At 36.7% G+C, this 16,344-nt stretch overlaps 3 protein-coding genes across 7 annotated transcripts; 2 read left to right on the top strand and 1 right to left on the bottom strand.

The window, feature by feature from the left end:
• The first annotated feature begins 938 nt into the window (after nt 1-938).
• LOC103321769 (putative inactive poly [ADP-ribose] polymerase SRO2) lies at nt 939-3,166 on the top strand. The gene is made up of 4 exons (XM_008223601.3): nt 939-1,772; nt 1,909-2,147; nt 2,250-2,407; nt 2,499-3,166. The coding sequence occupies exons 1-4, from the start codon at nt 1,288-1,290 to the stop codon at nt 2,628-2,630; spliced, it is 1,014 nt and encodes a 337-aa protein (XP_008221823.2). The 5' UTR covers nt 939-1,287; the 3' UTR covers nt 2,631-3,166.
• Nucleotides 3,167-4,219: 1,053 nt separating this feature from the next.
• LOC103321767 (serine/threonine-protein kinase BLUS1-like) lies at nt 4,220-10,486 on the bottom strand. Of its 5 annotated transcripts, XM_008223599.3 has the most exons (20): nt 10,277-10,418; nt 9,884-10,102; nt 9,528-9,782; nt 9,016-9,140; nt 8,864-8,908; nt 8,209-8,290; nt 7,753-7,821; nt 7,509-7,679; nt 7,345-7,410; nt 7,162-7,230; nt 6,937-7,031; nt 6,593-6,850; nt 5,863-5,912; nt 5,701-5,756; nt 5,284-5,403; nt 5,164-5,206; nt 5,005-5,054; nt 4,817-4,878; nt 4,677-4,728; nt 4,220-4,471 (listed from the first exon to the last, which is right to left on the bottom strand). In XM_008223599.3, exons 2-20 carry the CDS (start codon nt 10,049-10,051, stop codon nt 4,433-4,435), a joined length of 1,875 nt encoding a protein of 624 aa, XP_008221821.2. In that variant the 5' UTR covers nt 10,052-10,102; nt 10,277-10,418; the 3' UTR covers nt 4,220-4,432. The 5 variants fall into 5 exon arrangements, with proteins under 5 accessions (XP_008221821.2, XP_088902141.1, XP_088902142.1 ...); XM_089046015.1 differs by having other exon boundaries at nt 6,937-7,000; nt 7,158-7,230; nt 9,884-10,486; XM_089046016.1 differs by having other exon boundaries at nt 4,813-4,878; nt 9,884-10,486.
• A 4,234-nt stretch (nt 10,487-14,720) lies between these two features.
• On the top strand, nt 14,721-16,019 carry LOC103321766 (uncharacterized). The gene has a single exon (XM_008223597.3). It carries the CDS (start codon nt 14,834-14,836, stop codon nt 15,770-15,772), a length of 939 nt encoding a protein of 312 aa, XP_008221819.2. The 5' UTR covers nt 14,721-14,833; the 3' UTR covers nt 15,773-16,019.
• Nucleotides 16,020-16,344: the final 325 nt, after the last annotated feature.

Raw genomic sequence — 16,344 nt, 5'->3', positions numbered from 1 at the left:
GAGGAATGAAAGTGATGGTCACCGACGAGGCTTTTGCGTTTTCTAATAGAGCGAAGAGCGGTTGAAGACTATGGCTGCCACAGCCGAGGAAGTGTCTACGAGTTTATGGGACCAATCATGCCTATTGGAACCAAAACCATCACTCAAGCAACCAACACCCCCAATTGCATTGATCCGATCATATCCACTCCTTCCGCGCCAGATGGAGTTGGGAGGGCAAGGCTTGTTAGCCTCAAGCATCGGCCATGGCTTCCTCACCGCCTCTCCATCCAATGACTAAATCAGCTGAAGAAAAAAAATAAAAGGGACATTTTGGAAAAAGCAAAAGGAGAGAGAAAAATTTTAAAAGAAGCAAAAATGAACAAAAATGCCTTATTTATTTTTAGATTTCCTAAGGAATCCAATACATTTGCATGTTTTTGATTTGAAAGTTGAGTGGTTTTTTTGTCTTTTTTGAAAAGTTTTGGCTTTTTCCAGAAGTGAAAATTTTTTTATGTCTAAAACCTAAAATAAAATTGGGTGTTGATTTCGACAAGTATAATAGTTCAAGGTGATACTTGACATAAATAAAAATAAAAAACAAAATGAATGGCTAGGGTCCAACCCAACTACTTTTATTTTACTTATTTATTTATTTATTTATTTATTTTATTCATTTATTTGTTCGGATTCCGAATGGCTTTAGGAAACCAAATCCTACTACGAGTAGGAAAAACTTGCTTTGGAACTAAGCGAAAGAAACAACCCACGTCTCGCGTGACTGGCATTAAATTTTCAAATTTACCAAACCACCCTCCCATCTTTCGACTAAATACCTATAATACCCCTGTCAACGGTACACATAACGGTCATTTGTCGGGCGAGATTCGTAATCTGCGCAGGGGCAATTTGAAACTCAATCTTATTTCCTCGAGGCCACGAAAAGCTTCCACCGCCAGAGACCTATAAATACAAACTGCCGCACGGCAACTCTATCAAAACCGCCTCTCAAAGGAATTTGAAATCCAAGGCCACGAAAAGCTTCCACCGCCAGAGACCTATAAATACAAACTGCGGCACGGCAACTCTATCAGAACCGCCTCTCAAAGGAATTTGAAATCCAACAGCATCGCAGAGTTCTCTCTCTATAAATATCCGCGGGACAAATATCCTCAGAGATCTTGATCTTGAACCCTTTCTTGCTTCAGAAATCTGCACCTTCGTTTGTTCGTAGTTTCGGTGTACAGAGTTATTGTAATATCAATTCTCGTTGATCCAAATAGCTTAGTTTTTAAGTTTGCAGCAGAGATGTCGGCCAATCAAAGCGATTTTGAAGACCAAGTCTCAATGACGGTTGATTATGACGAAATTTCGGGTTATGAGTCCGATTGCGGCGATTCCAATTCCGCTGTTTCGGATCGGTTTGATGTTTTCACTCGGAACGGGATGATCCGGTTGGAGGAAGAGAATTCGGCGCATGACATCATCAAGACGTGCTTTCTTTCGGGCATGGGTTTCGCTGGAGGAGACACCAATCTTGTGGCCATACACAAGAACGTGAGCTCTGATTTGACAAGACAAGCGAGGTTTGAGTCGTTCAAGATTTTCTCTCAGGCGGTGGCTCAGAAATGTGGTGGGGATGCCAACGTTAAGTATGCTTGGTATGGTGGATCAAAAGATGAGCTTTGTGAGATTTTGGTTCATGGATTCAGTCGGTGCAGAGAGCCTGCCCCAAATGAACAATCTTATGGCGTTGGCGTTCATCTGATTAGTCCTGTCTTTGCTTATGATGGGTAAGTTTGATATGGTTTTTAATTTTCTCTGTAGTTTTGTTAGCACCCATATCTTGTTTCTGGTCGGTCTTTGAGAAAGCAGAGAACTTTAAAGATTTTGAAATTTTATTAAAGCATTCCTTGACCATTGTTACAGTGCATTGTCGTCAGCTGTTGATGAAAGAGGGCTAAGGCACATGCTACTGTGCCGTGTGATATTGGGGAAGATGGAAACGGTGGCTCCAGGCTCGAAGCAATCTCATCCCAGTTCCAAGGAGATGGACACTGGCGTGGACAATCTTCAGTTTCCTAGAAGATATGTTGTGTGGAGTGCTTTCATGAACTCTCACATTTTTCCTGTTTATGTGGTCAGCTTCAAGGCTCCTAGCCCAAATGGTTAGTACTTTTATTTTGAATTTTGAATTGGTTGCTTTTGCTTTTTCTGTTTATATGAACAATTGGAGATTTTGGGTTTTAACTTTGAGTTGGTATGTTCAGTTGTCTCAGGCATTCAACCAGGTATTCAACCAAGGCAGGCGAATACTTCAAAACCCACATCACCATGGGTGACTTTCCCTGCTCTGATGTCCACGCTTGCAAAGTTCTTGCCTCCTCCTAAAATGCTATTGATTGTCAAATCTCACAACGAATTCAGAGTAAGTATTATGGTATTTCTGTTTCTTATATGTCAATCTTCATGGCAGTTTGATTCATTATTTGCTTATGTTTGTATCGGATTGATTGCAGGCAAAGAGGATTACGCGTCCACAGCTGATACGGAAAGTGAGGCAGATAGTTGGTGACAATTTGTTGATCCAAGTGATTAAAGCTTTCAGAAGCAAGAGCCTCCATCCGGCCAGTGCCAAGAGAACTGTGTAACGCTGGTGTAGTTCTTTGTTCAGCAAGAAGCCTCAGCCCTTTAGTTTTCTTTCTTTTGGATATAAAGATTAGATATGGTTTTTGAACACCCAACCCAAAGGTTTTTCCTTTTTTTTGGTCCATGTTAGCAAAAATTCAAACTGGATTCAGAGTCGTCTTCTTCATTGCATCAATTCCCGTTGATTGCTCTGTAATGAACTCCAAAATACAAATTCAAATTGGTTTCTGGTTCTTCTCTGTGTGTGTTGGTGGTGTCAGCCATGACTGAATTTGAGAATTAGCAACAGAAATATGCACTTCTTCATCAGTGTGAATGCTGTTTCTGTTCACAAGTGGCCAGTTTCTTTTTTAATGGCGTAAATAGGATAAGCCCAAACAAAACGAGAGGGCTTGGCAAGCAAGTGGCCGCTTTCTTTATTGACTTTTGTGTTGTCTCTTTAGCCGGCTGACAATAACTCAATTTCTTGTTAAGCAAGGTTTCTACCTCGTTTTTATAAATTAATTATAATTAATGTGCTTTAAATTTATTATTATTATAATTAATGGTGTACCTTTTTTATATTTTATTAATTACAAAATAAAAAGATTAAAGGGTTTTGTTTTTGGCAATAGAGAGCGAGAATAGAGATGAAACAAAAAATGTGAATCAAAAAGCTAGACCTGGACTGTTGTTGGGCGTTACTGCAAACCCATTCTCATTGGATACGAGTTTCATGAATTATATTTTGGAGAATGCTAGCAACCTTTTCTCTAATCTTCTTCTTTGGACCTTCTCCCTTTTGTTTGACGTGTGTCATTCTTCTTACACTTAAAATAATGTCATTAATATATTATACAAGTTAACTTTTACTTTACAAGTTTACCCTTATTAAATGTATTCAATTTATCCACACAAAAATTCACAACTTTCTTACAATCCTATTATTATTATTTTTAAATGTCAATTATTTTTTTTTAAGAAAAAGTCTTTTTTTTCAAAAAAGAGGAAATATACTTTTTTTTTTAAAACACAAAGGACTTCTTTTTTTTCCTATATAAACCTTTGGGAGACTTTGGAAAAACACAAAGGAGAGAGAAATTTTGTAAAAGAAGCCAAAATTGACAAAATTGCCCTTATTTATTTTTGGATTTCCTAAGGAATCCTTTATATTTGCATGTATTTTATTTGAAAGTTGAGAGGTTTTTTGTCCTTTTTGAAAAACCTTTGGCTTTTTCCAAAAGTGAAATTTTTTTTTTGGCTAAAACCTAAATTTACTTAAACCCTTTGTATTATAAATTATAAATTTTTTTAAAATAAAAGGGACATTTCCTCTTAAAAGCAGATATTTTCTTTTAAAAAAATAATTGACATTAGAAAAAAATTAATAAGATGGTAAAGAACTTGTGAATTTTTTATAGATAAATTGAATACATTTAATAAGGGTAAAATTGAAAAACAAAAGTTAACTTATATAATATATTAATGACATTGTTTTAAGTGTAAAGAAAATGACACATGTCAAGCAAAAAATGAGAAGATCCAAAGGAGAAAGTTAGAGAGAAGATTGCTAGCGTTCCTCTCATATTTTTAGCCAAAGAGGAAAACCGAATGCTCAACTTTTTTCTTAGATAAACTCAAAAGATTAGTTTACAGAAGAGTTTTTATACATATCGGCTGTTTACAATAATGTATGACATCGAAAATTTACCATTTATCAGTGTACACGAAAAATCGACTGCCATATATAGAGAGTGAAGCTTTTTCCTAACAAGAACCAAATATAAAATCGTCTTCTGTGCAAGGAAAGGAGGCCTCACAACTTCTACTCCTTATCAATCACAGCACTTAATTGCCCTTCCAGCTGTGTAACAAAAACACAACTAAAATCAATTTAAACTCCTCTTTGCACACTGTTACTAGTGAACCTTTTCCCCACAACTAATAACTTAAAATCAATCAACTCCAAATAAATTATTCACATATGCCACGCAGGCTTTAATTATGGAAAACTTATTAACACGGTGTGCGGAAATAATCAGGCAAAAGTCCAGTAATAGGGTACAAACCTTGGCATTTTTCATCTTCTGTATGCGCAACTCTTCAACTAGTCTGTCGATTCTGATAAGAGTGCCAAACAAGATTTCAAACAAGATAATTTATCAAATGGATATGCTTATTGGAAATGCATAGATGGAATCTCACATACTTGCTTTGAATACCAATGACATGATACTCTAAGACTCTCTCTCTTGCAGAAGCCAGAGACATCTACAACAGCATGACAAAATAATCAACATAAGTATGTCTGGACTCTGGAGTATGCTAACTGCAAACTACACCTCGTCTTCCCTAACTTAATGTACGGGTTCAGAAGCCCAATAAGATAACTAATACCTGCATGTATTTATTATTGGTTACTGCCTCCGCTAACTCCGTATGATTGCCTTCCATTGAGCAAATTCAAGCAAATACAGCAATGTTAAGATATAGAATACAAGAACATCATTGTTTAAAAATTCCCAAAAATATTACTGGAAGTAACAAGAGCACTACCAGTGATTTGATCTACAACTTCAACCAATCTCATTGTTTCTTCCTGTCAGAATTTAAAATAATCAGATCACCACAGCACAATTTCTCAGGTAGATGAAAGAAAAGTTATTTGATGCGCACCCTTTGCATGGCATTTTGCTGCAAAATACAATGCAGCGAAGGAAGAATGGAGGCAGATGTACCAACTATAGAATTTGCTGATTCTCCAAAATATGGGATAGTAATGCCATTTGGAGCGACCTGAACAAAAAACATATTAGAAATGATCACAAAAATGCCGCTATCACATAAATATCCCAAAACCAAACAATCATTTATTGAATATTATGATTTAAGGGGACAGAAGAAGACGAGTTCGGGTTATACTGGAGAATTGCTTATAGAAATAAATTAATTAATTAATTAAAGGCTCTCTAGATGTGTGGTGAAACTTCAATTTTTCCCTCAATCATCTGCAGATCCCATATAAGCCATGAATGGAAAACAACATCGTCTGTCTTTCATGATAACTTAAGGAACCAATATATGCTAGCAAACCTTAGGACTGGACTCTGGCACTGTGACTTTGAATCGCCCCTTATATGCAGTCTCTGCTACCAAAAAAAGAAAGTTACAAAGATTTTAGGCTACGAAATAGAAACATTCAAGTTAAACAAGAAGGGATGTGAACTAATGATATAGATAGCAAAATATGCTTACCATGTAAAGAACTACTATCATATCTATTCTGATGACGTGTCAAGTGATCACTGCACAAGATGGATAAGTATACTTGAGAAATCCCTCGCTTAACAAAATCAGAATATTGCACTAGCCTTTAATATCAAAATCAGTTTTCTAGGTAGTAAAAGAAGTAATCAAGGTAGAAATGAATAAACTTCTAAACACGACGGAAACAGCACACATCTAGGTAAAAGGGAAAAAAAAGTTATGGTATGTGAGATTTCCTAAAAGCATTTGAAAGAAGTTGTATTCACGAGAGATTGTATTAAAAAACTTAACAAATAAAGATCTTATGCATACAGCAATGATCTTTTTAATTATAAAAAAAAATCAGCTAAACCCATTGAGAATTACACACAACAAAAATGTCACTTCAAATCCAATAGATAATAGAAAAATAATTTTGTCCTGTGCACCCCAACATATGTGCACTTAAAATCTAGTAACCCTTAACCAGTGGATAAGGAGATCCTTGGCAAAGTTTTGTTTAATACACTTTCTTAGAAGTTACACCACAATCATCCACATATATTAGTTGATGCAAGACAGTGCAAAGACCGCATATACATAATTGATTCAAAATTTGATACTCCGTACTTATGAATAAACCAGTGGAAATATCAAGAACTGGAAAAATTATGAAATTGATAAACATTTGCTTTAAGACAAGGAAAATATTTATAAGTAGCCAGAGTTCTGAACTTGCCTGCCGTCATCAGCACTCACAGAAGGGGAATGATCAACTTTTAATGGAGGTAAACTGCTTAAGAACTTTGGATCTTCAGAATTAACATTTCTTAGTAAAGAGCGACTTTTTTCCAAATTATCAAGTCCAGAATAGCTACTCTCTTTTCCTTGTAATGAAGGTGATAAATCAACAATTTCTTCAATTTCATCGGGGCCGGAATGTTTCCATTCTGATCTACTAAAATTGAAACTATCTACATGTGCATTAATGGGATCTCTGCATGCAAATTAGCACATTATCAATACCCCCTTAGATAGTGTAGATTTTGCAGAACTAAGTGATTTAACCTTTCTCCCAATCACCTGTCCGTTACATCAGCTGAGTTACCAAATTCACCCCTATGTTTGCAGCTCCAGTCTTGGTTTTCTGCAATGGTGATGCCATCATCATCTTCAATCTAAACACAGAGAATAGTGTTCATGAACTGCACTAAGTTCTACAATCAACCACTCTTAGTGTCTTGCAGATAATTCCACAAAGGAAAAAGAAAAGACATATATACATATCAAGAACAATGACCTACTCACAAGAGCAGCCTGTCTTTTCAAATCCTCTAGATCAAAATTCCATGCGCTGATCCCTCGCATATACTCTTGCTGCAATAAACAAAAGTTATTAACTGTATACACCATTTGATTTAAAAGCAGCAATACAGACTATGAACCATTTTGAATTTAAAAGAAGTATTACAAAATAAGGTTATTCATTACCTGTGATAACTGGTCTTTGTCACCATACATAGCCTCATTTTGTGCAAGGAACTCAGCCTCTTTTTGCTGATAAGGAGAAGGCACATCAAAACACTTACAAACTAAGAATACTGGACAGTAGAATTTTTATGAAAACTATAAAAATCTGAAATGAAGACTCCAACCTTCAACATCCTAAAACGATCCCCAAGGGGGGAAAGGCCGTCAAGAATTGTCCGAGCTATAAATTCCTTATTATGTGCATGTTTAAAGAAACGGTGCTTCAAAAGCTTTTCTGCAGTAGGACGCTTCTTCGGATCCTTAACTAAGCAGGCAGCTACTATCTCTTTAAATGACTACAAGTGAAAATCAAGTTTAGAGAAGCATGTAAAAACAGTGACTTTATAAAGATTATCACTGGAGTCACACCTTTGAAAATCTCTTGTCCCTTTCATAGTCAAGGCCAGGAGGAGCATTTTGTAAGGTCATTAACAAAACCTACAATGGCAATAATAATGGCATACCACAAACCCAAGTTAATAAAAACAATAATTTCCCCTAAGAAAAGAAAATCACAATTTTGAGCTAAGTACATGAATTAAATATGAAGGGAAACCATGACCAATGGAATTACTCCAGGACATGGCAAGCACATGCCTTCCATAAATAAAAATAATACAAACAGACAAGGACATAATAAAAAAGAGTATGAAAAAAGGACAGTAGGATAGATGTTTTTAATACAAATGTGCATGATACAAACAGTCTTAGCAAGAATTTCGTCAGTTTTGTTTATAATTTTAAGAAACTTCACTGTACAGCATGTCCAAGATTTAATAGCTCCATGTCCCATGCAATTTAACTTCAACGAGTCATGAGATTTACCTTCATTGGTGGATACTTTGAAAATGGAGCATGACCATGAGCAAGTTCTAGTGCTGTTATCCCAAATGACCAGATGTCTGCTCTGTTTGGATATGAAGGTATTTTAGTTAGATGATATGCTTAAAAATGCCACCAAGTTTCAATGACAAGTTGAACTTAGAGATAGCCCAATGATAATGAAATTCAAGGTCATTAAACATACACATCAATGAGTATTCTTGCATGATTGGAAATAAATACATTCACAGCATCAGAATATGAACAACCGGTCTAGAACTAATATACCTCACCTTCTAAAATGAGCTTAAACTTTCACACTTTCATTTACTGGTTTTTTATTTATACACATGACAGACGCACAAAGACACGTAGAAGAGAGAGAGAGAGAGAGAGAGAGAGAGAGAGAGAGAGAGAGAGAGTGTGTGTGTGTGTGTGTGTGCGTGTGTGTGTGTGTGTGTTATGCATTCATGTTAAGTTTTATGGAATGTAGATTACACAGAATGTGTTATTATACTTTCACAGGGAATTCAGGTATAAACTGTCAAACATTTAAATAAAAGTGGTTGATTAGGTTTTTTGGTAATTGATTTACTAGTCTATACTATACAGATATTAATTACCAGAAGACCAACTGCAAATGAATTAAACCACTCACTTAAAGTCATATCCATGCAATTGCTGCATAACTTCCGGAGCCATCCTGTGGAAAAATGGGGTTAGACAGCAGACTCAAACATAATATGCTTTGGAAAGAACTCCATATAGTCAAATAGACAATATCAAGATAGGGAAGGTCCAGGCCACCACCAGCAAGGAGTTCCAACAAATGTTTTTCTTGCATGTTGTCTATTGCCAGTATCAAACAAGCTCGCTGAAACTCCAAAGTCCGCTAACTTAACCGCACCTTTTGTATCAACAAGTATATTGCCAGCCTGTAAATGATAGGGTTAAAAGGTTATATATCATGGTTCAACCCTAATCACAAGCCAATTCGAAAAGTTAGCGGAAACAAGCTTTTCACCCAAAATTAATAGGATAAATTTGGTAAACTCGGCTTAATACAGAAATTATACAAACATACATAGGTGTGCAAATAAATGCACTTATTAAAGTTAAATCGAATGTACAATGTATTTTTTCCAAAAAGAATCTACAATGTATCAATGCAGCTACTCATGGCCAGCCCTAAATGGAACACTTGTAAAACAAGCACACAAATGCAAACAGTCGTAAGCTAAAGCAAATAAGCTAGTCTTACAAATGAACCCAAATGAAGAAATCAATAAGGCCACAACACAATACCCGGCTGACTGACATACCTTAACATCTCTATGAATATGGCCATGGGCATGTAGATAAGCAATGGCTTTGAGAACCCCATGCAACAATGTAGCAATAACAGGCTGTTCGAAACCATCAGGATGAGCAGATTTCATAATGTGGAGACATGACCCAGCAGCCATGTAAGGCGTGACAATCCAGAGGCTCCTGGAAGCAGTGAAAGAGCAGTGTGCCTTGAGCAGATTTGGATGGTCAAGCAAGATCATGGTTTGTACTTCACGACGAATGACATCCTGGTGGGTGTGGGTGAAATTGCGAATGACACAAAAATCATAAATGGGTACAAGCAAAAATGGAATGGGAAGTTGATGAAGGAGTAGAAAATGAAAAATACCAAGTCATTGTTGCATTTCTCCAAGTCCAGAACCTTGATGGCGACGATTATATTAAGTGGGAAGCAGAGAGCTCTGTAGACAGTGGCGCTCACACCTTGACCCACTTCTTCGTACAACGTGTAGTCTTTGGGGTCGACAGGAAAGTTCTTTTTGGGTGAATATTCCATGGTCTTTTTCGCTATAGTAGTACGTCATCAACATTCAACACCCTCCCTCCTCTTTGCTCCCCACAAATTAATCACACACACAAAACAAGAACGAAAAAAATACCCAAATTCATTTGCTAAATTAAATTCAGCAATAAAAGCGAATTCATGGTTGATGTTGTATTGAGTTGAGAAAATATTGAAGGAGACGAAATGAAGGAAACAACGGGAGAAATTGAAACTTACAGCTGGAAGCCCTAGGAAGGCTAGAAGGTGAAAGAAGAAGAAGAAGAAGAAGAAAAATGAGGGAGATTAAGGTTATAATATAAGAGATGAATCCAATGATGTGTTTCGGCGAATCCGCCAAGAGTCTCCGAGGGGTTTTGTCTCTTGTGCTTCCTCAAACGTCGACCCTCTTTCTGACTCACTCTCTGTGACTCACCACTTCGGTGAAACAAAGAGATATTATTTTGCAGCGATTTTTAAAATTCAATTTTTGTTAAAGAGGGATTCATTATTATACCAATATAGGGGCCTAAATTATTTTAAAAAAAATTTATAAAGAAAATTCTTATAAGAAATGGACTTTTTAAACATACTTAAACCTCATTTACAACATAACAAAAAGAATTTTAGCTTCTTTTAAATTACAAAACTATCATCGATTTCTTAAAACAAATTCAATCCCGAAACTTCATAAAAAAGTTCAACACACTCAATAGGGCATCAAAATAATTTAATAATCAAAATTAAATTCAATAAGCCCAACTGCTCTATTTCTTCCTTATTTGTTGCTTCTTGGTGCTAAAGAAAATCACTATTTAGCTGTTTGCAGCTAAAAAATTAAAAAATTAAAATTAAAATTCAGGGTTGTCTCAATTCTCAACAAAAATGGAAAAACGCTGCGGTAAGAGATCTGAAGTCTTCGGGCTTTTTTGGTTATTTTCTTCGGGCTTTTCCTTCTTCCCACGAACCACGTACCTGCCTTCTTCATCATTGAGCCTGAAATCTTGAAGTTGGGCCCCTCTGTCATTTTAGTTCCAACATCTACGGACCCAACTCACCCCAAGTTTGTAACAATTAACACTTTTTGTCCCTTTTTTTAAGTTTGATGGGATTCCTTTGATCAAGATCTAAAATATCGGGAGTTTCGGAAATATTGGTGGTCCAAAAACACAGATATATCGATGGAAATATCGAGGAAATATCGATATCGATAAAAATTGAATAAAAATCACGGAAATTATGAGAAAAACTTGGAAATTTTTATTGAAACTTTAGAAGATGTTTACTTAGTCAATTGTCTATTATTTTATCACAAAAAATTAGAAGAAAATGCATGGCATGGTGGGTTTGAGTGACTTAAGTTGATTATGTAGCAACCTGACAAACACTGTGACTTTAGAAAATATGTAGTACTTAATGAAAGAAAATTAAAACACACCATAATTTTTTAGTTATAATAATGTACTTCAATATATTACACTTGATACATATGATAAAATATATGAGCTTAACCAAAAAAACAAAGATAAAATGTAAGAGTAACTTAGTACCACATAGAAATAATTCCTATTAAAATTCAAACTTAGTATCACATATAATGAACAATATTAAAACTCGAAGTGAATAATAATAAAACTCCATAATATATAACAACAACAAAATACTACTCCATATAAAATAATAAATAACATTAAATATATGCTTAAATTTATCATAAGGCGCTGGCTTTTATGAGAAAGGGAGGGGGTTCGAATCCCTCTGTTCGCAAGATGGAGGCTTTTCAACATTTTTCTTGTCTTTTTCAGTTTCATATCGCCATATTATCGATAATATCTCGATATATTGACCATTTCAGATTGAATTTGAAAGAAAATATCAGTCCCCATATTTCGGCGATATTATCGAGGATATTGTCGATAAATTGACGAAATATAAATGGAATGTTGTGAAAATATCGAGACCCAAAAAAAAAGCGATATTATCGCTGAAATATCGGTGATAATATCAAAATTTAATTCGTTGCCTTTGATAAACCATATCATGTTTCACGGATACTAATCTTTGTTTTACAATACAACTTGTCAAAACTGGGCTATAGTCGAGTTGTTTTTTTTTCTTGTATTGTTTCAAGGTTTAGCTCAACCTAAAATCTAACAGTCTATCTGTAGCCTTATTTTGAAATCGTAACTTCGTCTCCAAATGTAATATTCTAAATTTATCTAATATAAAAATGTAAAGAATTGAACTCGAATGCAAGATAGCTACCGGACACACTGCCCATCCCTTAACTTACATCTGCACTAATCTACACACACATATATATATATATATTTAGGTATGGAACTAATTACTCACTACTAATACTACAACCTGTCTCAACCTGTGTATTATTAGGAGACACGTGTTAGGGTAGGGGTAATTTTTTCTTTTCGTCCTTTTAAACATTTTGTTTATTTTCTCTTTTCCCATAATACCCCTTTAATTTCTTAATTTGTTCTGTAGTTTGAGGGGTATTATGGGAAATTGACGATACGAGATAAATAGTTGTTTGTGTGTGTTGTAGGATGTATTTTGGTAGGAAGCGTGTGATGGATGATGACTCCATGTAAAAGTCAGCTCGCTAGGTATTGGTATTATTGGAATCGTCCTCAGAGTCAGAATGTTGACCACAAGAAGATTCTTCTTGTGCTTTTGCTGCGCCAAACTAAACTTGGGCGCTACTCCCTTTTGCTTTGGTACCTAGGAAGTAGTAAACGGGCTGCTTTGTCAATTACTCGTTGTACCCCCTCCCGCAAGTCCAGAATGTCGGATTTGTCGAGGGGACTTTGCCTGCCTCGCAAGACATCCATCCAGCCTTATGGAATTGAATTGACCCAGTCGGTCCAAACCTTAATTATATATATCTTTTAATTATCCTCGATTAATTAAGGGCTAAGTGAGCTGTTCATTGATCATCATGCAAAGCAGAAGCTAATAAGACGGACAGCAAAAGGAATTTTGACTTGTGCCTTAATCATTTATGATGACGCCTTCCCTCCCTCGTGACCTTAATTAATAATCATTTCCTTAACTTAATCCATAAGAGAGTTGATTAATTAGCAGCAAGTAGCCATCTAGAATGATTGGAAATTCAAACTTTTACCATTAAATAGCAATACAGCACGACCAAGTTTTCATGTCACGTCATCCAGATGTTTACTTGTTCATTCTCATTGTCATGGTTAATGCTGAAAATGGGAAGTTCCAGAATAACTTGGCAACGTAGCATGCAAGCACAGAATCCACAAGGCAGATCATGACGCTTTATTTCAATCCTTCATCTCATCCAAATATCCACATATGAAAACGATGTTCTATCTAAAATTTAATCCCTTAGATCTACGCAGGATCCACATATAAAATAATATTTATATTCTATTTTGGGATTTTTTTTTTATTGTAATGGTCCTAATTATGCTTATAGTTTTTATACAAGTGATATGGAGGGAGGTAGAAATCGAACCTATAACTTTAGGTGCAACAATAAATGCTCTTAACTAATTGAGCTACAACTTTATCTCACGATCACTATGCCATGATGTCAGACACATTGCCAGTGGGGGAAAAAGCCAAAGCCAAAGTGTATTGTTGAGATTACAAGATATTAACTTCCTCCATTAAAAGTTTGTCAATTAAATTATTCATAGATAAACTTTTTACCTATTATAAAGATATATACGAGATCTCTTGTAGATAAGTAGTATCAACAAAGTTGAATGCAAGTGCATGAATTGACACGGTTGTTAATATCCTCCTCCTTCTAGTCCCTTTCTAATCATCCGCCCGCAATTAGACTTTTCTGGCCCGGAAAACTTTCTTCCCAAGTTCCTGAATCCTGACTGACCCATGAATTTTATTATACAAATTTATAAATAAATTCAATTTTAGACATGTATTTATAAAAAAATTCAAACATTATTTAAATATAGAAACACACCAAAAATCAACCCCAAAGTCAACAATTGTATATTTTTTAAGTATGTTTATAAATGGGTTTTGAGTGTGTAATGATGAGTTTTTGGTGTGTTTATATAGTGTTTTGGATGTTGGGTTTTTTTATAATTTCAGCTCCCATTTTAGTATTTTAGTGAAATTCTCATTTTATTATTATTATTTTTTATACTCAATTTTTTTATTTTTTTTATTTATGGATTTTGTGGTGACTGACGGTGACGGATGTAAAGAATAAAGTAATCTCCTTTTAATTGCCATGCAAGTCACAAGCCCAATCGCATAAGCATTCATTTACTTCACCCATGACGTGTCCCTGCCTCCTCTCCCCTCCCCACCCAACTCTTTTAATACACCCCGCTTGACTTTTTAGACTCATCTCCCGACCCCACCCGAAGTCAGCCTATCCCGCCCGCGGGTGAGCAGAGCTGAGCTAAAATACCAGTCTTTTTTGAATTTTACTTTAACACCCCTGCATTTGGTATTTGGCCTCTTGCATTCTACCAAATTCATCACAAGTGGATGCTCCAACACCAACCGCGTGGTATGAACACGTGTACGGTGTGAAACCGAGCTTCCCAAGTCTCGAGTTCCCAACGACCCTCTAAAACGTACCCCCGTCTCCCACCCATATTTGGTGGGTCCACCCGCCAATATTGCCCAGCCTCTTATAAATTCCAACTTCATTTCTTTCTCCCCACCACCAACTCAACACCAAAACTCCCAACCCCCTCTCTCTCTCTCTCTGTAGTTTCAAGCATCAAACCCTCAAAAACCCCAAATTGTCTACGACTGAACAAAACGAAAATGCAAGCGGTTTCGGTGCTGTCTTTGTCTCCCAGCTTCAATTCGTACGATTCAAAGAACGAATTTGAATACGCGCAGCTCTCTGCAAATTTCAGCTCCAAGCTCAAAATCGCTGGTTCCGGTAGCGATTTCGAATTCAATGACACTAAACCCGCAGCCTTAGATAACGAGGAGGAGAAGCCGAAAATGGAAGAGAGCGAAGGTGTTCATAACGCCGACGCCCGTGGTAATTGCGAGAAGAACGGAGATGAAGACGATTTCTCTTTCGTCTGCACCAACCCCGACGGATCGCCCATTTCCGCCGACGATATATTCCAAAATGGCCAGATCCGTCCGGTGTACCCGATTTTCAACCGGGATCTCCTGTTCGCCGACGCCGAGGACGGCGATTCTTCCAGAGCCAGAGGAGCTGCCGCTTCGTCTTCCTCTCTGCGGCCGCCATTGAAGAAACTCTTCTTCGAAGAGCGGGATACGCAGTCGTCTTCGGCGTCCGAGTCGGACGAGCTCGAAGGAGTCCCCGAAGGAACGTACTGCGAGTGGTCGAGGAAGCCCGTGGTAGTTGCGCCGGAGCTCAAGAACAAGAGCAATTCGACGGGTTCATCGAAGCTGTGGAGAGTCAGAGACTTGAAGCTCCGGAGCAACAGCGACGGGAAAGACGCGTTCGTGTTCCTGAACCCTAATTCGACGACGACGAGCCCAAAGCCGAGCCAGGAAACGGCCGACAACAAGAGCGGCGCTAAGATTGTGAAGACGGTGGAAAAGGTTAAGGGGAAGGCTAAGAAAGCCGAAAAGGTGTCGTCGGCGCACGAGAAGCATTACGTGATGAACCGAGCGAAGAAGGAGGGGGATAAACGGCGGTCGTACTTGCCATATAGGCAGGATCTGGTTGGGTTCTTCACCAATGTGAACGGCTTGAGCAGAAACGTTCATCCTTTCTGAAGGCTCACCCGTCATTAACCATTTATTTATTTATTTTTGTTTCCGTTTTGGAGTTTTTTCATTGATTAATTAATTAATTAATGTAAATTATAGGAGACGGATAAAATGGTGTTTTCCATTCATTTTAGGCTTTGCTAAAGTGCCAGTAGGAACCGCAATATGTATATTTTCTTTTCAAAGGAACGACGCGATATTAGATGTGGTGAGTTCTTGAATTGAATTAAAATTTTCTTTTCTTCTTCTTAAATTTACAAGGAAAATGATGAAATCATTACTTTATTTCTTATTTACTTTTCTGAAAAACAGACGGTATCTTTCGTAGAATCGAATACAACCAAAGATAAGATTAAGGTTATTGTCAATGTAGCAAAATGTTAAAAATACAATTCCGACAAAGCAAAAGGTGGAAGGTTCCCATTCCTACCACTTGACCAATTCATTTTCATACCAATAATTTAATTAAACATGAGCGGCAGGTAGATTAGGACCTAAATAAATCAAGCAATATTTGATTAAACGAAGTGGCCTCTTAACTTGGTTACCATTTCCTTCCCAATTCCCTCACACATTCT

This window comes from Prunus mume, linkage group LG2 (assembly GCF_029339155.1).
Source record: "Prunus mume cultivar Tortuosa linkage group LG2, ASM2933915v1, whole genome shotgun sequence".
Classification (NCBI taxonomy): domain Eukaryota; kingdom Viridiplantae; phylum Streptophyta; class Magnoliopsida; order Rosales; family Rosaceae; genus Prunus; species Prunus mume.
Note: the sequence above shows the minus strand (reverse complement) of the source record. Positions and strands in the feature narration are given on the sequence as shown.